General features: G+C 44.7%; 1 protein-coding gene across 1 annotated transcript in view; it reads left to right on the forward strand.

Annotated features, from left to right (window-relative positions):
- The first annotated feature begins 23818 nt into the window (after nt 1-23818).
- FOXO3 (forkhead box O3) overlaps nt 23819-25207 on the forward strand; it is a 114119-nt gene continuing 112730 nt past the window's right edge. Inside the window, 1 exon segment of the mRNA XM_033143556.1 lies at nt 23819-25082. Coding sequence (XP_032999447.1) covers nt 24489-25082 — 594 coding nt within the window. The 5' untranslated portion in view covers nt 23819-24488.

A 25207-nucleotide genomic window follows, 5' to 3' on the forward strand; every position in this document is an offset into this window, starting at 1 on the left:
AGAATGGGAAAAGTTATAATTTATATACAAGATCATTGTATGCGGGTTAAAACATTGGCAGGATTTTAAACACACTTGTAATGTAACAGAATGAATGAATAATTTAGAAAGATAAAAAATTGGGAAAGTATTGATATGCAGTGGAGAATAGGATCAATAGGACCCATGGAAGGGATGGGGGAAAGTCAGGAGATTCAGAGTAATCTTGATATTCAGATTCTGAATTAGTTTTGTTGTATGTTTATATTTTTGAAAATCAAATAAAAATTTATTTCAAAAAGAAAAAATGTGCATCTGAAAAAAATGTGCTCAATTTTCTACAATATTGTTGGTAGCCAAAAAAACAAAGATTTTGCTAGAAAAACAATGGGGGGGATAATAAATCAGTAACCATGCTCTCATCCACCCCAGAAAACAGAAAGTGACACTGGGAAAATTTAAAGATGCTCTTTGTCACTAATCTCCCAGTCATGGTAAACAAAAAGTTATGAAATGGGCAGGACCTGCAAACAGGAAGTATTTAATAAGGGTAGAAGAGACCTGAAAACAGTTATTTGCTTGTCTACACTGGGTTTTATTGCCCTGAAAAACATTTTAAAAAGAAGGTGCAGCCTGTAAAAAGAGTGTGAACAAAGGATGGCAATTCCAGGAAAAAGGGGTAGTGTGGAAGCAATCATCATCAGGTCAAAAGAGCTTCAGAAATTTGAATGCTTTGATACCAGACTAGATTATGCAATCTTCATTCTGTTATATTCCAGCCACAGCCTGCTTTGTCACTCGGGTACATTCCAATCATATTTATTTATGGTAACAAAAAATAACTACAGTTATAGTTGTGTGATACAGGGCACTGAAATAACACCCCCCCCCCCAATTAATGGTCCCATTAAAATAATAAAGTTGCATCTCAATATAATGTTCTGAAATTGATATTGTTACTTGTAGCTGAAAGCCGGGAATTTGCTGTCTGTTCCTGAAAGCAATTTTAAGGAAACACCAGAAGCACAGACTCCATATGTCAGCATCTAGCACCACCAAGTGTTCAACTCAGTTTGTCTGCAGCAGAGCTCAAGAAAACACATGTCCTTTTCTCTGTGCACCATTGTTGCAGGTCTTCACAAGGCACAATCTGTGATGCTAGAAGCCTCCCATTGCTTTTAAATAGACCCACCCAAGAGCATCTTCACAGAGGACAGTACTCTGTTTGAAAAGCTGCCCTGTGACCAGGAATTTGCCCATCAACAGCTCGCACCACAACACCAAACTCTGCAAGCACATGGGTCGCTACGTAAGTTCTCCTCACCATGTATCAGAAATAGCTATTATTTCTAAACTTGTGTCTGAATGTAGGCAAATTTGTATTCCCCTCTGCCCTCTTTTTTTGTACATGTAATGCTTTCTCACTTTTTATATTAACACATAGTAGCCACAGTTAGCCTCCCTTAGCCCTCAATATTATTTTTCTTCACCTAACTGAGGTGCACACATTTTAGGAGAATGATGACATTCCTTTCATCATGCTTTTGAAGGTGAAGAAGCACAATCTGTCTGACGTTAGTTTGTAGGGGATCCTCTGCAACATTCCATTTGTGTGTGTGTGTGTGTTTCTTTTTTATTGATGTTTCAATCAGTTTTAGAATATGTATTGATGTGTCTCAGTGGGCAGGAGTCAACTAAGTTGCTGCAGGTGCAGAATGAGTTCTGCACAATGAGACTCTCCCCTCCACATGCCCCATGTCCCTCCTAAATCTGCTCTGGGGGGTTGAGGGGAAACATAGAACAGGTTTAGGGGACAAACAGGAAGAGGAGATGGTGGGCCTCATTCCCTGTGTGCATACCCCACTTAGCATGATGGTGAATTCCACCTATTAAGTTCTGCAGCACCCTGTGACTGTACAGTGAAGGGTGACAATGCCTAAATAAATAAAATTATTGACCCAGCTCTGTTTGTTGTTTGTCAGGGACCAGCCACTGCCAACTTTCCCACTCTTGTGCTGTCTCAAAGGGAAAAAAATATTTTCAAAAATTCTTAAACGGGTTAGAACCAAAATGCTATGTTACAGAACTGTAATTGTCAATGAAAATGTCGTTGTCATTAAAATCCTGAAACAATGAAGGAAGGGGGTTGCACATCAATGCTTGTCTTAGGAATTTTGGGAACAACCCTGGCTCCAGGTCCAGGTTCCTGGTATACATGGTATAGCATGGCTGCCCAAATTTATTTATGGTGTTGATTCATCACCCTGGTGTGGATAAGGCTGCCAATGGCTGCTAGTCAGGATGGCCATATACTGCCACCAAGATCAGAGGTGCCATGCCTCTGAATCCCAGGTACAGTACTGGGGAACAGCAGCAGGCAAGATGAGACCTTGCTCTCATGTCCTGCTTGTGGGTTTCCCAAAGGCATCTGATTGGCCATGGTGGGAAACAGAATGCTGGATTCAGCTCTTAGATCCAACAACACTTCTTGCACTCTTAAAAGATTGCTCTTTTCTTGTTTTTAGAAGGGTTGTCACCAGTTGATCATAAAACAATTTATTATTCTGTGGAACTCAAGGCAGCATACTCAGACCCTCTAAGTGTCCCTATTTTCCAGGGGACAGCCCCAGATTTATGGAAGCTGTCCTGGTTTCTGATTTGATCCCAGAATGTCCTGCGTTTCCTTAGGACATCCCTATTTTCATCGGAGGAATGTTGGAGGGTATGGAGTTATGCAAACCCCCCCCCCCCCAGCCATCTGAAGGCAGCCCTATGTGATATAAGGAAGCTTTTTATGTTTAATGTTTTATAATGTTTTCATATATGTTGGAAGGCACCTAGAGTGGCTGGGGCAACCCAGTCAGATGGGTGGTGCATACATAGTATAATCATCATCATCATCATCAGTGTTGTATAGTGGTTAAGAGCAATAGACTCGTAATATGGTGAACCGGGTTCGCGTCTCCACTCCTCCACATGTAGCTGCTGGGTGACTTTGGAATAGTCACACTTCTTTGAAGTCTCTCAGCCCCACTCACCTCACAGAGTGTTTGTTGTGGAGGAGGAAGGGAAAGGAGAATGTTAGCCGCTTTGAGACTCCTTTGGGTAGTGATAAAGCAGGATATCAAATCCAAACCCTTCTTCGTCGTCATCATCATCATCATCATCAAACCTTTTATTGGCATCACATACAAACATCCATAACATATCAATACAGAGTTACTGCTTCTTCCATGGTACAGAACATTTACCAAAAAAGGAGAGGCAGAGCAGATTATTATCACATCACTAGGTCTCCAGGGAGATCAGACATCTGCGATGTGTTTCGACGACAGAATACCAAATAAAGATATTTGGCCACTAATTTGGTGAGCTCCTGATCATTCCCCAAAAGTAGAAAATGAATGACCTCCAACTCTGATTTCCATTTGGGGATACAGAGTTGATCTAAGAATTGCTGGCGGAGATCAGCATATAGTTTATATTTAAGAACCATATGTGTAAGAGTTTCCACCAGGAGGTATTCACAAGGGCAGGTTCTTCCTTCTTCCACCATGCCCGAAAACCTTCCCCAAAGGAGGTTTGATGGATTTGAGTTGAACCTGGCCAGCGAAAATGCCCTTCTTTCTTGGGGTTTAAGCAGAAATTTGAGATAATTGTGGTTAGTTTCATGTGCCCAGGAAAGTTGAAAGTAAAGAGGGGAGCATTTTTTCTCTCTGCTGCTACTGTTAATAATAATAATAATAATGGCACGGGACATCCCTATTTTCATCAGAGAAATGTTGGAGGGTATGCATACTTCTTAGTTTCCAAGTGGTCCTCCGCTGGCACTGAGCGGACTTAGATCTGCCTGGCTTCAGCAAGACTGCTGCAATCAGCCTTCAGGCCACGCCCTGGGACCATTATGGGCAAATATATTCTATGCATGTATGACTTAATTAATTAATCTATTTGTCTGGAGAACTGCAATATGATGGTTGTGAAAATTCTACATTTGCTTGCTGGACGTTCAAGACCTAGAATTTGACTGCGAGTTTGAATGCGGCCACAAGATGGCAGAATATAATCACTGTTGTTCAGGGAACAAGTGCTTTTGATTTCACCCTGAGAGAGGGTTGGTTGTATCTTCATTTCACTGCGAAGTTTAAGGGACCACATGTCCTAACTGGCTCAGATAGTCTCAAAAATAATCATAGCGTATCTTTTATAACAAAATAAAAAATTTAAAAAATCCTTCCAGTAGCACCTTAGAGACCAACTAAGTTTGTTCTTGGTATGAGCTTTTGTGTGCAGAAGTGTGCATGCACATGAAAGCTCATACCAAGAACAAACATAGTTGGTCTCTAAGGTGCTACTGGAAGGAATTTTTTTATTTTTTTATTTTGTTTTGACTACGGCAGGCCAACACGGCTACCTACCTGTAACCGTATCTTTTATGTTAAGAATCTCCCAGTGTCAGTGCAGGAGCCTTGTTGGGTAAGACATCCCAGTAGATGGGGTAGATTTTATGAGAATTCCCCTGAGGACTGAATACATTGGGGGACCATAAGAACTCGTGCTAAATAATTGTGGAATACACAGGGTGTCTGGAGGAGCTCTTAGACCCCCTGGGATCCATCCCCCTCCCCATACACACACACCTTTGTCACTGTCAGATTTTAGGTGTGTCTAACATTTTACTCCTGCCACGGGGCTTTTGTGCACAATGCCTCTCTCACTGGGAATGGTTTCTCCCCTCTTTTTAAATCAGCATCAGCAGACACACCCAATTCCTGGGGAGGGCCCTAGCATGCCAAAACCTCTGTTGCATCTTTGGGTGGTTCTGTTCTACTGCTCTGCTTACTAGCTTGGATGGAACTGCAAAGTCTTTGGAAGTTCAAAATTCACAGCCCCGAACACCATGGCAGATTTTATAATATCCAGTCTACTTGAACTTCATTTTTCATGGCATGGTGAGCCCTTCTTAATAACAGTAACACTAGTTGATTGCATAAAGCTGATGTCAGAAAGCAAGCCTTGGGCTTCACATACTCATTATATTTCCCATTAAATTATTGTTGTAGCTGTTAGCTGTCTGGAAGCAAAGACGAAAGATGGAGTATAAATCCCTAAAACGAATGAACGAATAAAAGTGACACATTTCCAATAAATCAATTGGTTGATGACCCTTTCATTTAGGCAGCCGACACATGCTGGGGAATTAGCCTCCTTGGAGAAGTAAGTGGGGCTTACTTCTGAGTAAATATGCATGGGATTGTGGAGATAGTTTAAAAATAGTGCAAAAGAGAACAAATAGGAACCCTTCAGGCAGCTGCAGCCAAGATTCTAGCTGTACAGTGTATCTTTGTACAATGTTATACATCATGCTTAGGTACCACTCTGGATTTTAGAATCTGGGAGATATTTTATTGCAGTTAATAGCAGAAGAAGAAGAAGAAGAAGAAGAAGAAGAAGAAGAAGAAGAAGAAGAAGAAGAAGAAGAAATTAGCCACTTAATGTTAAAATAGGACCACTCAATGCCAGTCATCTACTGAGTGTACACATTGAGTGTCAGGAGGCCCAGTGGCAGGAAACCACTAAACTTGATAAAATGAGGAGGTGTCCATGAATTGTGCCCTGTCCAAGGCTGTCCGAAACTGAGACTTGGCACCTACACAGTGGCTTTCTATGGTGGACAAGCAAGATTCAGAGCTTAGGTAGGAGCTTAGGAAGCTGCCATACTGAACCAGACCCATAGCTGGTCCACCTAGTTCTGTATTGCCTCAATTGACTCTCCAGGGTTTCAGACAGGAGTCTCTCCCAACCCTACCAGGAGATGCCAAGGATTGAACATGGGATGTTATGCCTGCCAAGCAGATGCTCTGAGCCACAATAATTCCCAGCCTTACACTTCCCCAGCTCAACTTCAGAAGATCAAATCCTGAACAGGCTAGCCAATGTTGTGCCTTCCAGCCAACATGCCAATGGTCAGGGTTGCTGTAGCCCACAGCATCTGGAGGGCACCATGTTGTCTGCCCCTGCTTTGACTCTTTCTGGTGTCCCCTGGCCAACCCTTCTCACACACAGCTTTAGCGGGTGTTCTGTGTCTTCTTATCTGCTTCACAGCTTCCTCCCATCCCCTTTCTGGAGGGCTGCATCTAGTGGGTCATTTAGAGGCCCTGGGTCTAAGCAGCAAAGCAAGCGCTGGCTGACTTCAGAGTTTCCTTTATCAGCCAAAGAAATGTCAAGCAGCAAAGAAATGTCAAAGTCAGCAGTTCGAATCTGCGTGATGGGGTGAGCACCCATTGCTTTGTCCCAGTTTCTGCCAACCTAGCAGTTCAAAAGCACACCAGCACAAGTAGATAAATAGTAGATAAATAGGTACCGCTGTGGCGGGAATGTAAACAGCGTTTCCGTGCACTCTAGCATTCATCATGGTATTCTGTGCACCAGTAGTGGTTTAGTCATGCTGGCCAATGACCCGGAAAGATGTCTGTGGACAATCATCAGCTCCCTCGGCCTGAAGCAAGATGAGTGTGATACCCCAAAGTCGCCTTTGACTGGACTTAATTGTCCAGGGGTCCTTTACCTTTACCTTTTACCTACTTTGCTAATATAAGAGAGGGGTGAAAGCAGATAAGGGCCAGGAAAGACATAAACAGCGGCCGATGGCACAAATCATGTACAAAAACAGCCACACAAGAGATGCCAACACCAGAAAAGTCTGGCAAGAGGATGCTTGTTCATACAAGCTGTGAGACTGAGGTCAGGAGGGTTTGTATAACAGGTGGGTAAGTGGTCACACTTTAATCTAGCCTAGAGTGAATGAAAAGAGAAATACCAAGAAGTAGCCAGGATGGGGGTGGAGTCCATGCCCTTCCTAGTATAAGTGTACTTGATACGCAAAAGGGCTGCATGACAAAAATAGTGGTGGGGGTATGAAAAGTGTTGGTGGGATTTAAGTGCTGTGTAACTATGCCAGAGTTACCAACTTTTTAAAGCAGACATGGCTCCTGTGTGGTTAACTGCAGTTGATCTACAGACATTAGCAGGCTGTGATGCTTATCTCCATGTCATGGAAAGCTGCAGGCTGGTTTCTGAAGATCCACTTGTTGTCAAAGGCACAGGAGCGGCCCAAACACTTCTTTTATAATCAATCAGCAGCCCTAGGAAGCTGCCATTTTGGAGGAGATCAGGACTGGAGAAGCAACAAATAAGATGGGGGTGCTTACCTCTTTCCCTACCCTCAATTACCCTACCACAACTCCCAGAGCAACCAAAACAGGGGTGGGAATGTTCAAGGAACATTTGGGGCAAGAAAATGGGTGGGGAACGGGTTAAGAATCACCTCCTAACACAAAACTACTCAACTCCTGATCAGCCCCTCTGGAAGTGACCATTTCTTCTTCTAAAGTGTTTTCAATGTGTTTGTCCATAATACGTAGCCCTATCCACTGTAGAGAGGGGAGATGAAAGCGCCAAAGAGAGTTAGGCGTATCTGCCCCTAATGTCTGTTCTTAGCAAGATATCAGTCCATTAATCTGCTCTCAGCCCATGGCTTTATGCTTCTATCATAGAAAAGAATAGGCACAACAATATTATGAGGGTATTTGAAACCATGGATTCCTTAAAAAAAAAAAAGCCAGGTTCTCAGGGTAACTGGATTATAGCAATAAAGAAACACAAAGCACAGATCTGGAAGGAAGCTGGCTTGGTGCTCATCCAAATGTTAAATGACAGAGGATAATCTTTTCTCTCTCGTTCTAATGGCCATTTTGCTTGGCTATCATGGAAGCATGGGAGCGTGCCCCTGATGGCTCTGATCCTTTTATCTGGCCTAACAAAGTTATACAACAGGTCATGACCTAGGCAATATGATTGAGTGAAAACCAGTTATTCTAAATTGTATGCTCAGAAAAAGAAAGCTCCCAATTCCTTGTCTCTCTGTCAAAAAAATAATCTGCACTAAAAGGCTGGTCAGAAGCCCCCCCCCCGGCTTTTCTGCCCTGGTTTAGCACCCCTAGCCTTTCTGCACTGGTTTATAGAAATTTGCAGCAAAAATCCCCAGAAAAGTTGGGAACAATATTCCTATTAAATATTATAACTTGGCCCATGCCTCTGTTGCCATTTAATACTGTAATCCTATGCATGTTTACTTGGAAGAAAGTCCCAGTGCATTTAATCAAGCTTGCACCCAGATCAGGGGCGGAGCGAGAGGGGGCGGTCCGCCCCCGTTTCCAGGGGGTGACACTTGGGCTGGCCCCACCCCACCCTGCCGGCAGGCCCCGGACGGGCCACGGGGCGGAGCGGCCTCGCTCGGCCGGCCTGCACGCGCTCTCCCTTCCTGCTGCTGGGCAGATGGGGCAGCGGAGGGGAGGGGTGGGCCAGCAGCAAGGCGGCGTCACGCTGACGCCCCTCGCTGGCCCGCCCGTCCCTCCACTCCGCTGCTCCACCCAGCACCCAGCAGCAGGAAGGGAGAGCGCATGCAGGCCGGCCGAGTGAGCCAAGCCCCGCCGTGCCAGCGCACACTCTCCCTCCCTGCTGCTGGGCAGATGGAGCAGCAGAGGGGAGGGGCGTGCTGCGGGGCAATGCCCCGCCCCCAGGGGTGCCTCCCGTTTGCCGCCCCGGGCACCCGAGATGCACCATTTGCCCCTGACCCAGATAAGTAAGTAATAATGATTGCAGCCCAGGAATAAATTCCAATGACTATAGTAAGGGTGTGTATACAATGCCATCCTAAAACATAGCTGGGTTGTTCCAATTTTCAATTCAGATCAAAGCTGGTTTGGGACAAAATACAGTATTTCATAAGAAATGACAGGATAGATACAGGATAGATATGGATTGTGGCTAACATGGTGTGGGCACCACTTTCCAAACCAGTGTGGGCGGAGCATAATAGATGCAAAATAAACAGAAGAGTGTACAGACTTGTTGGGCTGTCTGATTTCCTGTGACATCTTGTGCATATTTAGCATTCAGGAGCTGGTGTACGCCTTGCCCAGCAAAGCAAGACAGAGAGCTTAAAAGCTCCTTCTATGCCAGGAAAACCCAGCAAGGCCTACTGAGCACACCGGCTCCGAAAGGCAGGAGATGCTCAGGTAGGGGTGGTTCCAAGGGGGTGGTTTAAGTACATGCATTTTCGTGTATACACACAGAACCCTTGGAACTGAACCCACCATGTAAGATGTGACCACACTGTACCTTTTATAGTTGTGTGTTGAGACAGGAGGTGAATTTTTATTTTATTATTTAAGGAGAGGAGGGCAGGCAATACTAAGTACACACCAGAAGTATGAGTTAATAACGTTGTGTGGTCAAATTTTGAGGGAAGATATTGTTGTGAAGGTTAAATCTTCCATGAGATTCTCAGTTTTTTTTTTTCAGATGAAAACAGCAAGTATTTCTGGCACAGAACAACAATCTCTAGTGGTCCAAAACCTGGTTTGGAAAGACTAAACATAACAGCCACGATGAGGTGTGGGCTCATGTCATTAAGCACTTTACAGGTCAAAACACCTTGTGCCTAGAAACTAATGGGAAGCCACAGATGTTGGAGCACGGGTGTATTGTGCTGTGGGTGATCAACCTATCAAGGGATTGGTACCACATTCTGAACAAACTGAAGCTTCCAGACCATAACCAAAGGTAGCACCATGCTAAGAACGTTACAGTAGTCTAGCCTTGAAATTACAAAAGCATGAGTAATGGATTATGGGTTCTGATGAGACAGAAAGGATTGCAATCTTCTTATATCTTCTCATAGAAGATATACTAGAAATGGCACACAAGAATGGCAAAAAAGAAACAAAATAGTCACCAGGCAATTTTTATTTTTAAAAGGGCAGTAAGTATACATTAAAAATCAAACTAATCCTATGTCACATTCCTGATCATGATACCAGAGAATAATGAAAATCACTTGACTTCCCTAAAATAAGAAAGGAATAAGCTCTCAATTTTAGCCTTCATATTGGAATTGCAGCACCCATGCTAGCAGAAGCTGCCAGTTATGGATAGACAAAAATGCACAGGTCTGCAGGGGGGAAAGTTCCTCTCAGTGCTCCATTCTCTGAACAGCTGAAACAGCAAAGTCCTGAGAAGTTGAAGGGCAACCTAGCCTTCTTTGGACAAGAAAGGTCACTTCTATTTGTTTTAATATTTTGGTTAAAAGAAAGAATACTAGATATGGTAAAATAAAAGAATTATTTGCATGCCTAAATCCAGGCTCTGGTGAGAGAACCTCAGCAGAGATTTAAAATCACAAAAAATGCAGCAAAGCATGGAAATATAGGCGGTTAGACCTTTAAAATATCCCCTTCTGATTTTCTTCCAGAGCACCTTCCTTCCCTTAGCATGGAAAGAGGCCACATGACTGTTAAGTTAAAAATGGTTCACTTACAAGCTCTTCAGAGGTAAGATTCATGGGCTTTTCTATACAGCAGCAATAAAAGACAAAATTTAGTTTCAAAAAGTGGTAAATGTTTCTAAATTATTTGTACAGGAACACAAAGATGGCTTTCTTAATCCACATGTTCTAAGCATGGAGCATCCAGCTTAGACACCCCAACTGGTAGGGTTCACATGGTAGAAAGGAAGAGAGAACAAAGGTGATGGGTAAATGACCTAGCTAGGCCTGGAATTATGGCTTACTCTAGGGTCTTAACCACTTCATGTGTTAATTAGAGTTAAGTACAGTACTGTATGTTGGTTACATGAGGCTGCGTGCATCAGAACTGAAGGGAAACAAGCTTCGCCTGATCATCCAAGTGCAAAAGAAAATCCCCTACATGCAGCAGAGTTACACCAGACTCTAAATTATTGGAAATGGGCTGTATTAATAGAAAAACCAATGGAGCCTCTTTGCACCTCAAAATAATGTACAAATAGGCTTCATCTGGGGCTGTTCCACACATGGCCTACATGCCTTACATTAGCAAAACGGATGGCTCTTCTGAGACACGCCTGCTCACATAGGAATTTACAAGAGTAGACCCCATTCACATTAAAATGGGAGGGTTATGTGAGCCTGAGGCTTAGACCTACACTCCGCTACATGTATAAACAGAAACATAGGCCCTGCACAAACCAGCCTTGTGCTTCTGAACATGCAGGTATTTAGGGTTTTGTTTTTAAAGCTTAGGCACAACAGATGTACCTACATGGCTTTAATAATTTCAAGACATATCAGCTTAAACCCATCAGATCCAATAACGCACTGTTCAGTTGCTTCCAGCTGACCTGGTTATTGAGCATTCATCTTGACTCGTCTGTAAAAAGTTTGCAGGAAGGTTAGACAGCATTGACTATTTATTGAACCCTCGTTCCAATTTGTTTGCAGGGAGGCGATATGATCTTGTCTTGAGCAAATGTTACCCCACACCTCCCAGTCCATTTTCCTGTCACTTCCCTTATCGTAACATGTATAATTTTGGCAAGAAGTAGGTTTGTTGTGTGAGAGCCCCAAATCAACTTTAATTGCACAACCTGAATCTGTCAGTGTCTGGTTGAATCTCACCCCAAAATAATGACAGGCTAGAAGCACCCTTTGTCCTTGTCAATCATAGTTTCCATTTACTTTAAAAGCCTTTTTTCTTAGCATATGTCTGGATAGTGGATTTAGGAATGTTTTGGGTTTATTCTGGTTTTTTATTTGCACACCACACTTTCAAAATCTCTCTAGATTTATCTGCCTCTCTCATTGTCACGGATTCACTGTTCCAGGGACATCCCTTACTTTACAGCATCCTGATGCAGGCAGTAATCTTGATACATATTTGGTGACCCTGCAACATTAAATCACACACTGTAGTGCTTTATTCCTCCTCCAGAAGACTTTCTGCATTAGTGGGTATATAAAATTACACTCGAAAGATTGAATACAACCTGCAAAGTAATAAATGACACCATATGGTCTTCATTTTTCAAAGCAATGCACCACTGTTTTAAAGCAATTTGTGTTTAATTTTCCAATTAAAAGGCTTGAAATAGATTTCCTAACACAGGGACACAGAAAACAGTCACTTCAGGGGTTCTCCCTAGCTAAGAGATCGGGTGAACTAACAGCCTTGACAGTCACATGTTGCCCTTCGTCAGGTAGCTACCAAGGGGCCCATAAGCCTGAGCTGTTAATTTCTTCCCCTTTCTACTCTGAAACGGCGAGTCATCATTACAGCAAAGACATGGGGCATGATGCCTCTCTCAACAAATTAAAATGAGTATATGCTTCCTTAAGCCTCTTGGGCTTGAACATATGTCAGCTCTGAACTACACCCTTACTACCCCCACTTTCCCACTCAATTTGTAAAGAAAGAAAATCCATTTTAAAAGAGCAGATCTTTGCTGTGCTCCATAGAAAGCAGCTATTAAGAAAAAATAAAAAATAAAAAATGGAATCTTCTTCCAAAATAGATCATTCCCTTGTAGGCTTGTTTGTTTGCTTTTATAGTTATGCCATTGACAACTATCAATGTTGACTGTATTATTTTTTTACTTCAGTAAAGATGTATGAAAAAGTGAAATTGAGAGGTCTAGAAAACTTTTATGGCCTTTTCATTTCTGAATCTACTGCGTTTCTGAGAAACCAGAGATTCTGATATTTTATTGTCAAATAAAGTGTGTCACATACTCACACAGCAATAGTGAATGACTGTGGAGATATGGCAGTGTTCTCAAGGGGGATGTGTGTGAAATATTAAAGTGAAATAAAATAATATGCACACTGTGTCTGTGAAATAATGTGGCTTCAGTCATACCCACTTGGAAGCACTTCCCATTCTAGAGCTCATACATAGCAAGAAAACAATGAATTACAACAGCCATAATCAATACCCAGTGAACCTCAAAAGCTTTGTAGAAGAAAACTGAATGTCTGCAGCCTATGACAGTGCAATGTCACTAGGAAGTGATTTCCATAATTTTGACTCCAGTTTGGGAAAGGACAGTTGGAAAACCAACTGGAAATCAGTGAAGACTGACTCATGGTCCATGCAGTCCAGCTCAGTCAGTATCCTAGTGGCTGCATTTTGAGCTCCTTGAAGTTTCCAAGTGTTTTTCTAAGGAATTCACAAGTAACTTACTCCCAGCAGCAAGAAACATTGTAACTAGACACTGGAAGGACCTATCAGGAGTGAACACAGACTACCGATACCAAAATGTATGGGAAACCGCCCTAGACTAGAAAAGTTAACCAACAAACTTAAATTAGCACGGGGACAAGCAAAGGAAAACCCCTTCATCCCGGTGTGGTTCCCCTGTATCACAAACACAGCACAACAGGACAATGACCTATCCCCCCTCCATAGTATACGAATCAATATGGCTAACCTGACTCAACAACCTTCCCCCTCTAACACACACACATAAAGACAACCCACACTCCAATCAACTGAATGCAACAAACCAAGGTCTGGCTCCCCTAATCTTTCATAATGCCCATCTATCTATCTATAATAAACAAAGGACCTACCCATGTGACACTAACACAAATCAGTACAGTAACACTCTGCAACGAAAGAACAATACCCCCACCTCTCTCCCTTCCATCAACTGCAAGATGTTTATGACAAAAGTGCCTGTCACTACATGTAAATGAACTGTGAAAAAGACTCTATGAATTGAAAGTGGAGACAATATATGTACTTTCCCCTGTTTATTTTTTTGTAACACAAGAAAATATTTAATAAAAACTAATAATAAAAAGAATACATAAAACACTTCACTGTAGCATCTTTAGAACCATGTGTGAAAACAGACAGCACACACAAATCTTGCATATGGAAGTAAATACCTCTGTACTATCTTTTTTAAATTTATTTTTTTAATGTACAAGTAGACTATAACACACACACACACAATGTGACAAAAACAAACATGATAGGAGAGCTTGTAGTAAATATGAATGAAGTCATAGCCTAAGAGACTTATAAAGCAGACAATACAATTACTATCACAAGTTGGATAAATGCATCTTTCCAGAAAGGTAAATGTAATGGCCGAGGATAAATTTACTGGTGTAAGAAATTAAGGAAAACCATATTGGTTCCCAAACCTTTCCCAACATGTACGACTTGAAAATTGCCAAGGGTCTTGGTGAACCACTTAATGGTATTTCTACCTGTTGTAGCAATTGTAATGCACTGTGCTAGATGCTGCACGATTTACAGACCCACCACAGACCACCTGAATAAAACTTGAGGACCACTCTGCCATGTTCCTACCATATAAACAGACAGAATGAAACAACAACTCAGAGCTATCTTATTTCTGCTGAATTTGCAGGAGTATCTTTTCTATCATCACATATGTTCAGCTTCCCCAGCCCTAGGCCAGAAAAAGCATAGACTTCCACAAATGATTGCATATTTAAGAATATACTCAGACATTCATAAAAAAGCAATATTGTGAAGTTCGGTGTGTATTTGCCATAGACATCCTTGTAGATTTATTTCTCCTCAGGCTGTATCTCAGCTTTTTGACAACCACAGACCCTGGATCAAGCATGTTCAATGCACTCTCTTTAATTAAGCCAAATAATAAACTATATCAGACTCAAGGCCACAAGCAGCAGGCATGCAGGTGCTGTGTGCCTGTTGCTGCTCACCCTTTGCCTTCCTCCCTTTACGCAAAGTCTGGGTGTAAATAGTTCCACGCTTGGCCCTATGCTCGGCATCGTGTCAATACAGAACGAGATTCAGATCTGCCTTTCCCGCAACAATTCTCCCTTGCAGAACATCCCGCTAGGCACCTTATTTTATCCTCTGCAGGGCAGGCAAAGAGAGAGAGAGAGAAAGAGAGAGAGATGGAGCTCAGCTGTGTGATCCAGTTGCTCCACTCGCTCTTTCAGCTGGGCTTACTCCAAGGACGGCCTCGTCCGAAATCCTCCCCTACCCGACCCCCCAGCCCAAATGCCAGCTCTCTTCACGTTCTTGAGGCACCCTTGCCCTTCCCTGGGTGAAGGCTCGCCCGCAAGGACACGCGCCTCTGCACCTCCCTTTGCAATCCCGGGACGGGCAGCCTCGAGCTCCCTCTCCCCCTCGTCCCAATGCCACCGTGGGCCCGACTCCCTCGCTCCAGCCGAGGGCTCCCTCCCGTCCAGTGGGAGGTGCCTCCGGGACAGAGCCAGCACCCAGCAATGGCACTAACACGGGACCGGGGCAAAACGAGGAGGCTCCTCTTGCAGGGGCTGCACAAGGACATCCTCGCGCAACAGGGGCACTCGCCCCACGCGTCTCCACCCTCCGGTCGCATTTTACTAGATTGTTTATTATTTTGTAGTGGGCGGGAGAGGGAAGAGCAGCTGGGCCAATCGCGGGCGCCCCCGCCTAGACGGACGGCACCTTCCGAGCAATGCGAAAAGAGGGCGGGCCCCTGTGGTCACGCGCTTATTTAGAGAATGACATCATCCCTTGGCGCGCGGCAACCGAGCTTGGTGGCGATGGGGCGGGGCCCGAGGGAGGGGCCTGCGGCGGCGAGCGGGAGGAGCCAGGGAGTTGGGGGCGGAGCCGGAGGGAAGGGAGGGGCTTGGAGGAGAGACGGCTTGTGCATAGAGCAGAATTGCGGGGAGAAAGAGGTCTATTGTGGCGCTGCGTTCGGCGCTGCGTTCCTCTGCTGCGGAGCGCTATTGGGGGGACAGGTGCGCAGGGAACCCCCTTTCAGGGCGGAAGGTCGCCCACTGACCTTTACGCGCTTTCCCCAGCAGCGCCCGGGCGCGCTCGCTCAGCAACGCCGATAGGGGCGCCGTTTTGCGCCTCCCTCGGTGGTCCCGTCGCCGTGTTTGAACCAGCGGAAGAAAGTTAGAGGGCTAGTAACAGGAGGAGGCGCAGAGAGAGCCAGATTGGTCCTTCAAATTACCGCTCCGCCAATGATCGTTTCCGCAAGGAGCCCTTGGAAATACCGCTGACCTATAACGCGGAGATGGCGCAATGGTTCGTCTGTTGTGCAGGCAGTCCTCCAGCGCGGGCTGCTGCAAGCCGTGTTGCTAAGCTTTCAGGGGACGCTTTCATTTTCCCGTTTCGCATTACCTAAGCAAAGCAGGCTGGTTAAACTCTTTCAAAAACGTCTGTATCATGTGCTTGGATCGCGCGAGGTGCAAATAACTAATAATCACGCTGCAATTAGGGGTTCATTATGTGTCATTATCCCTATTTACCTATGGACAAACTGAGGCAGAAACCGGTTGTGTCACTTATGCAAGGTCACAAAGGGTGTCACCAACAAAGCAAGGAACAGAATGAGTATATCCTCAGTCTTAGTCTCTTTCTAGCCATGTGAATGCTTTAGGTGACACACTGCTTCTGGCAGTTCATTCAGACTAGGGGTGGGGAATCTGCAGCTTCCCACCTGGCACTGGAGATCTATCATCCCTCACCCTGCAGGCTGGGACTGAGGGCAGTTCTATCCAATTATAGCTCCAGGCCCTGCTACAGAAAAACAAATGTAAAATACTGCATTATGTTGTAATGCCAAATGATTTTCTTTCTACAACCTGGAAGACCACCTCTGCATCTTCTAAATGGGTAGCTGTGTTGCAGCAAATACAACAGAAGAGTCTTGTGGTGCCTTAAAGATTAACAAGTACAGTTATAATAGGACCAGGGCTGGCCCAAGACATTTGGGCACCTGAGGCAGATACAAAAATGGCACATCCCTCCTCACCAGGGAAGAAGGGGTGGGGGAAGATCTACATCAGGAAAAGGGGTGGGAAAGACTGACATTGAGATTTGCTGTCCTGGTGAATCCTGCCATCTGAGGCAGACGCCTCACCTTGCCTCATGGGTGGGCCAGCCCTGTACAAAGATCTGCACCAGGATCTGCTGGCCCTGTGGATCCTACCACCTGAGGTCTCTCCTTGCCTCATTTGCAGTGACTATTCACAAAGCAGGACAGGTGATAACATAAATAACATGGTTGGCTATGCGCTGCCTCCATGATCAGCAGCTACATGCTTCTGAAGAGCAATTCTTTGAAACTGTAAGAGGGAAGAGTGCTCTTACACTCAAGGCCTACTTGCAGGCTTCCCTCAGGCATCTGGTTGTAAGAACAGGCTGTTGGACCAGATGGGCCACTGACCTGATCCAGCAGGCTCTTATGTCCTTATGGTGAACTAATTGTAATATGAACCCTCTTATCCTGATTCAAGCCATGGATATTAGAATTGAAACACATGATAATTTGTAATCCAGCTGTTTCACACTGCTGTCTCCCTTTGAAGGTCCTTTGTTGAAGAATAGCCATCTTTAGGTCAGGGCAGAGTAGCCTGGGAAGTTGAAATGTTTCCCTACTGTTTTTTAAATTTGCCATTTTTGTTGTCAGGGTTGTGTCTATTTACTCTTGTGCACAGAAAATAGGCCTTCTCTTAGGTAGAATGTAGAAGGGCAGCATCTATGCCACATTGGAAGACGACGAGTGGGTAAATTAACCCACAGTGGCTAACATTGTTCATTAGGTCTTGTACTTGTGTTGCTTCAGTAGATAAGGGGTCTGGGACAGAGTTGGCACCTGGTTTTGTTGTGGCATCTGATCCCGGTGTTTGTGTCTCTGTTTTGTCGCCTCTTGTTGTGTATCTGTTTTAGATCAGGGGGCTGACTGTAAGCAATGTAAGCAAGGCTACCGCCCCATATTACAAAAGAGGAGTGCCATTATCCAGGATGGGCTATAGATCCTTGGTGGTATGTTGCAGTGGTTTTCATCTTTTCCTTAAAAACAAAAACAAAAAACAGCCCCTAGGTTCTACCCCTTTAACAATTATGCACCTCTAAGGAATTTAACAGGAACAGCATCACCAGGCATTGCAAATTCACGGGAAAGCTAAACCTGCTGAGTTTCTGTCACTTGTGCAGCATAACACCAAAGCCTCCAATATTATAATTGTTGTTGTACCCTTTATGGAAGAGCCTCACTCAACAACCCATCTTTCAATAATACCTGGAGCCAGATATCTGCCAACAGGCAGACACAATAATATTTTCACATCAATATTGAATTTTGATTGACTCCCAGTAAACAGCACCAGTGATATTTTAGGGGCAACGAGTACTACAATTCAAAGATATGAGGTGCAGGGCACATTTCCTCATATCATGTGGACATCTTTTCATAGTTGCTCATCTTTCGCATTTATTGTCCTGTTGTTTTTGTAGCACTGCAGAGTGAATAGAGGTTTCCTTACCTATCTTTTTGATCCCATTCATTATTTGTATGCCCACGTCATGTATCTTCTTACTCATCTTTGTTTGAAGATCAATAGCTCCAGTCTTTTCAATTCCTTCTAGGATGGACAGTTTTATTATAGTCATTTTTGTTCAGTGGCTCTGTTCTACTTCTTCTTCACACATAGATCAACCTGTCCTATTGGGATATTTTTTTTCTTTGTTTTAGTCAAAATATAACACAATACAAGGCAGGAAATGAGGGTGGCCTCTGAGCTCTGTACTGAACTAACCTGTTTAATCCTCCCTCTGTACACTGTGGACATAACCTACCATAGACTGAAAGTTCATCAAGTTATTCCATCTTCCCAGAGAGCCACAAGTACTATAGTTTAATGATATGGGGCTAGAAGATTTGTTGCTGCCCCTCCAAACTGTCACTCCCGGGATTCTTTGGAAGGAATAATAAAATATGAACAAAAAAAACCCAATATATTTCTAGAGCAGGGATGGGGAACTTACAACCCTTCATATGTTGTTAGATTTCAACTCATCATCCCTCACCATTGTCTATGGGAATTGGACTAGAACAATACCTTGGAGGGTGGAAGCAGAGGTTCTATATCCCTGACCCAAAATGAAACAACATAACCTTCTAACAACTGTGAAACCATTAGTTCTTTAACATTTTCTCAATTTTTAAAAAATGGAATTAAAGAATGGGTACTTTGTATGCTTATATCCCACCTGCATTCCATATAAAGAAATGATGGACCAGGCCTTTTCAATATAAGAAGAGAAACTGGAAGTGGATATATTTATTGAAATGATGCTAGTATGACGAGAACAGTAGTAATTCTGCAACAAGGACTGTTGTTCAAAGAACTTTGAACAAAGAACTTTGAATTTATAGTCTCTAAATGTGAATACAGTATAGCAATGGGTAACCAGAATTGCCTCTTGAGCGGTTTAAAACCACTCTGGCTGGTTTTGTGTGTGTGTGTGTGTGCACGCACGCACACACACACTTTCAAAATCATACACAGTGACGGATAAGTACTTTGGCAACTGGCTTGGTAGGTTTCAGGTGCTGCAGTCTGCCCTGAATGTAACACATAAAATTATTTGGATATTCTTCATTTGGTAATTGCTAGGTTAGTTCCAGAGTCAACAGGCCCTGAGAGATAAAGGGAGATAATGAAGTGGAAAGTATTGAATCCTAACTACAGAAAAAAACGATAGAACTGCAGTCTCATGTTCCCAAGAGTCCCAGTGCAAAGTGGGGTTCCACAAATGAGACTTGAGAGATCCATGAAGAGCACAGTGTTCCATTGCAACTGAAGCCTCAGGATATCTGCTTGCAGTAATTGCTCCAGGTGGCTCAGGCAAACTGAGCAAAGCCATATCCTACAGGGAGTAGAGGTTTCGTTTTGCTTTTTTAAGGACTGCCATATGTCCAGAATTTCCTGGACATACCCAGGACTCCCCCGCCAAAAATAGCATCCAGGTGGAATTTGGTTAAAATGTCTGGGGAATCCAGGCGTATGGTAGCCCATATCAGTGCGGATTTCTTTTACAAACTTCCCAAAAAATAGAGTTCAACAACCTCGCCAAAAAAAAATGCTCCAGATTTTGTGTCTGGATTTCCCCTTTTTGAAATATGGCAACCCTAGCTTTTTGTTTCTTTTTGAAGCCCAGCCAATATATCTTGGTAGAAAATTCCTTATCAGCCCCAAATATGAGAGTGTATGAGGTCCTAAATGTGAAAAAACCCATTCATTCTTTCTTTACAAAACACATTTAATTAGAATGAAAGTCTGAGTCACCTATATCCATAACCCTCAGCTCCATCTGAAAAAAACCTTTTAAGACCACAACTGTGGGCCCAAATGAAAAGAATAAGAAATGTGATAAATCCTTCCTAAATATATTTAAATTTTGTTTTGAAACTGGACAAGTTCTGTGAAAAGTAGGGTTAAGGTGTTAATGATACAAAGGAAAAGCAAAGGAAGGGGGGGTGATCCTGGGACCCTGTGCTAGATTTTGCTTGTGTTTGCATTTGATGTCACTGAGCCTACAGAGAGCAAAGCAGTTTGGACTGGGCCTATGCACAAAGCACTTCCAGTGGAAAGTAATTTAAGAACATATAAATGAACTTTGCTGAATCTGACTGAAGAGCTATCTCAGGTATGGGGATCCTCTCGCCTGCAAAGCTTGTGTCTCAAACAATGCCTTTCTGCCCCCTTATCTGACATCTTAAGTGATGTCATGTCTTGGCCAGGTAAACACATGGTTCTGCTCCAGTATCCTGTTTCCCAAACTGCCCAACCAGATGCCTCTGGGATACACAAAATATCCACATTGTAATGCTGCCCCCACCTCCATAAGTTAGCTCTGATATGCACACAGAATGGGATTCCTCCGCATTCACCACATTCCCTATTTATATCAGTGTCAAAGTGACCACATGTTCTGCCTTATGGAGGACAGTCCTGCATTAGATAGAATCCTCTATTTGAAAGGCTGTCGGAAGTTGATGTATTCGCAATGTATTGTTCTATTTCTTTTTTTAAAAAAGAGATGTATTGTGGTTCTTTTGTTCTGTTTTCTTTTTCTAAGTTTTTTGTGTGTGTATGTGTTGATTTCAAAACAATAAAGATTGAATTAAAAAGAAAGAAGAAGGGGGGGTCTGGTCCAAGTGCTGTTAATGGATGAAGTATCATGTGGGGGAGAGGAGGGGGGAGCCTTGAAGTTGTCAATCAACAGTTAGTACCTGGTAGTAATTCTAAATGTGCATATATACACAGAAGTTGGGGGGAATTATGCAAATTATTAGTAGCTAATGAAACATGATGCAAGATTAATTACCAGTTACAAATTCGAGACTGTATGTATGGGAATTAACTGAAAAGTCAGTCCTGGATAAAGTGAGCCCTTTATCTGTTTGAATGAAATGTTGACTCTTTCACAGCCTCTCCACTATTTAAACAAGGTAGTGTTTAAACAGAGCACTTTTGGAATAAACATCAGGGAGAGGAAGAGACTTTCTAAAATGTAAGAAAGTGCTGTTAATTTCCAATCTAGTTCATATTGTACAGTGTGTGGAAGTGAAGTCAACTTATAACTACCAACTTACTTGAAATGAAATGTTCAGAAATCATTGCAAAGTGTGCAGTGACTGTTTCTGCTGAATAATATATTCAAACCATTATCATCCAGCTGGATCATGAAATTATATATAAACCACTGTAAGAATATGCTGCCCAGTTCACTTGGAAATAAGTGTGCATGGGAATGAAGTCATTTTAAAAATCTATTATTTTCCCCACATTACTTCAACCTGTTCTATCTGGATGCTTGAGTGTTACATAAATGTAGTCCAAGATCTTGCAGTCAATCGCTGATATTGTGTTATCTAGAATAAACAGTGGTGAAAGGTTCTTCATGGGAATTCTGAAACTGGGCCAAAACACATACATAATGTTGCAACCTGATGGTGCTATTTACTTAAGGATCCCAATAAAGAAAGGTAAAGGCCCAACTCTTACTTGGTTATGGCCAAAGAAAAATCACATGTGCAGCAACATTATTAACATGTTCATATGGCATTTTTACACCCCATCTGTTTCAGTTGGACAACAGAACACATGTATAGTTCTCACTTACTAAAATTAATGGTATGTAATGGTTATTTTATGTATATCTATAAAATCTACTATATTTATACAGATGGCAAAGTAATTACCTTTCTTGTTATCTAATTACTTGCCCTCCCCCTATCATGATTTTGTAGTCACCTAGTGCTGGCTGTTTGTGATTAAAACAAATCTGACCTATTTCTTCTCTATGTTTGGGAATAAATCTGGTTGACTTTAATGAAACTTCAGTAAATATAAATAGAACTGGGCCACACATCAAATTTCTGTAAGGGATACATTTTGTCCTACCAGAAAAAGTAATGCCTTGCTATGCATCTGCATACTCTTAATATCTGGTCACCATTGGATTCTTAGCACTTACTAAGCAGGAACAATGAAGCACATTTTCCTTTAATGTTTGAACCTTTTACCAGAGTTTGTTAACTTATCCGTTTATTCATTCATTATTGCATGACTTTATCCAAAGAAATTGGAAATGGGAAAGACACTTTTAAACATGTCTACATTTCCCTCAATTTAAAAAAGTGTGAAATTTAAAATATGCTTCCATTAGCTAAATTTGACGGTTACTTTTGGATTTTCAAACATTAGCCTTAGCTTAAACTGCCATAAGAATTGCCTTAGTTGGCACCGTTGCAGCAGAAACTCCAGCATCACTGCAGAAAACTCCAACAGCTGCTGCTTTGTAAAAGGAAAGGCATTGTTGTGTTTCCAACCCACCCACATGTTTTGTAGTAAAACAACAGAGAACTGCAAAGATTGTCCCCAACGTTCCAGCGCATGAAAAAGTGGTCAGCATGTGCCCACACAATTTCTGTGTTTTCTAAGCTCTGCTTTAAAGCGGTCTGAGTGGAAGGGAAAGATTGAGGGCGAAGGCAGTAAATAAAACGAGGGAAAATGTTGTTCCAACAGCTAAAAAACAAAACAAAAGCTAAGGTAACATGTAGTAACAAACACAACCCAGATCTTCTATGACACATCTCTTTATTAACGCATTATTTCTTTAAATCCCTGCTCCTCCATCATGAATGGCTCCATTTGCTGAGCCGATTTTTAACTGCGATGCGTTTTTTCAAGAGTTAAAGGCAGGCGACCGAGAGCGCCTGTTGGCTGATGACCGAGACAGATGCCTCCAGATAGCCAGCCTTAACACTGGCGCTGGCAGCTCGCTCGCTCGCTCGCCCCTCCCGACGACGACGCAAAGGCCTTCCCACTTTGTGGGTGGCGCCCAGGCTGCTACCGGGTTAGGTTGAGGCTCCCTGCGTGTGTCTATAACTTTGTGTTGCCGCCGCTGGTTGTTAGGAGAAGGAATGTGGAAGTCAGCAGAGCGGAGGGCGGCGGGCTGCTCGCGCGAGCTGCAGAGGCGCCCTTCGTCCCCGGCAGCGGAGCCGCCTCCTCCTCCGCCTCCTTCTGCTCTCGCTTCTTCAAGGCAGGGGGGTCATCCGCGTCGCTTTGTTTTAAAGGCTTCTTCCTCTGCCTAAGGCGAGACGAGCTGGAGGAACCGTGCTAGCAGGAACCATGCAGCAGCAGCAGCAGAAGCGCTGCGTCTTCCTCCTCCCGTGAATTCCGACCTGGATTTTCCGCCGTCCGAGCTTGCTCGCCGTCCTCGCCGCTGCTTGGAACCTGCGATCGCTCGCTCGCTCGCTCCTTCGTCCCTCTCCCCCCCCCCGCCGCCTGCGTGACCTCCCGCTCTGCCTTTTCGCCAAGGTTTGTTTAAATGACTTGAGTGAAAGAGGGGAAACTGTCAAGATGGCAGCAGCAGGAGCGAGGAGGTGATGAGCGTGGTGGTGGTGGTGTGGATGCTGGAACGAAAACCTTGGCAGCCCTGCGGACTAGGACTCCGGGCTTCCGGACCTGTTGGAAGACCGGCGATTTGACTTGTCTTGGATCTTGAATCTTCTCTCTCTTTCCCTGTCTCTTTCCCCCCACGTTGAAGATTCGCACTTTTAAAAACCACAGCAGAGCGTGAGTTTGCCGTTGTTGTTGTTTTCCCCCTCTACGCCCCCCCTTTTGGGGGGTATTGCTTTTTTTTGGGGGGGGGGAAGAGGAATGCTCTCCTCGACTGTAGCGCCTTAAGACTTCAGTTTCCCAGCTAAGCTGTTTCGAAGTCAGCGGCGGAGAAGGGCGACTGGAGCCGAACAGAAAGCGCCCGCCAAAGCAACAAGCAAGAAGAGACTCGTGGCTCTCTTTATTTTTAGGCGTGTGGAGGGGGAGAGAGCCCGCGGGAAGTGGTCTCTTTAATGCATACCGCGAGATGCTATTGGAGCAATCCTGCACGGGGTGAAAGATAAACAAACACACGGGCGCGCCGCCGCGGAGATTTGCTTTCCCACTCTGCAAGGGTTGGGTTTTTTTGGGGGGGGGGGTTTCCTTGCAAAATCGGCGCTCCTCGGGATCTGGAGGAAGAGGACGCACCTGGAGCCGGCTTGACCACCTGATCGTTTCTTTTTTCCCTATTGATTTTATTGGTTGTTGTTGCTGGCGGTAGGGAAGGAGAGGTGGCGGGGTGAAAAGGAGGCGGCCGGACCTTTAATGGAGCATGGCATGTTTGTACAACCTCGCTGATCGCTGCTACTAGGAGGTGCGAGAGGAGGAGGAGGAGGCAGCGGAGGAGGAGGAGGGACGGCCGAGGTGTGGATCGGGCTCCTCTTCCCTGACATCCCCACTTGGCAGCGGATCGGAAGGTAGTCAGAGCAGCCTCAAGAGCGGGGGAGAGGCCAAGATGGCAGAGGCGTCTCCCCCCGCCCCCTTGTCCCCCGTGGACGTGGACGTGGACCTGGACCCCGAGTTCGAGCCCCAGAGCCGCCCGCGCTCCTGTACGTGGCCCCTGCAGAGGCCTGAGCTGCAGGCGAGCCCGGCCAAGCCCGCGGGGGAAGCGGGAGCCGACGCCGCCTCCATGATCCCAGAGGAGGACGACGACGTCGACGACGAGGAGCAAGGGGGCAGCTCGGCCATGGCCGTCGGAGACGCCGTCCCTAGCGGCGGCGGCGGCGAGGCGCTGGCCCCGGAGGACACGGCCCGCCTGCTGGCGCCTTTCTCGGGGCTGTCCGGCGACGGGTCCGGCCAGGGCGCCAGGGCGCCGAGCGGAGGGCAGCAGCCGCAGCAGCCGGGGGCGAGCGGGGCGGCGGCGGCGCCGAGGAAATGCTCGTCCCGCCGAAACGCGTGGGGGAACTTGTCCTACGCGGACCTGATCACTCGCGCCATCGAGAGCTCCCCGGAGAAGCGCCTCACCCTCTCGCAGATCTACGAGTGGATGGTGCGCTGCGTGCCCTACTTCAAGGATAAGGGCGACAGCAACAGCTCGGCCGGCTGGAAGGTGAGCACGCGGCGGGGAGGAAAGTTGGTGGTCGGCGGGGCGGGTGGTTGTGCAAACGGGATCGGGTAGAAGGCACGGCATTATCCTGTGTGGGTCACACGCTCTCTCCAGTCTCGTATTCCTTT

This window comes from Lacerta agilis, chromosome 3 (assembly GCF_009819535.1).
Source record: "Lacerta agilis isolate rLacAgi1 chromosome 3, rLacAgi1.pri, whole genome shotgun sequence".
Taxonomy (NCBI): Eukaryota; Metazoa; Chordata; class Lepidosauria; order Squamata; family Lacertidae; genus Lacerta; species Lacerta agilis.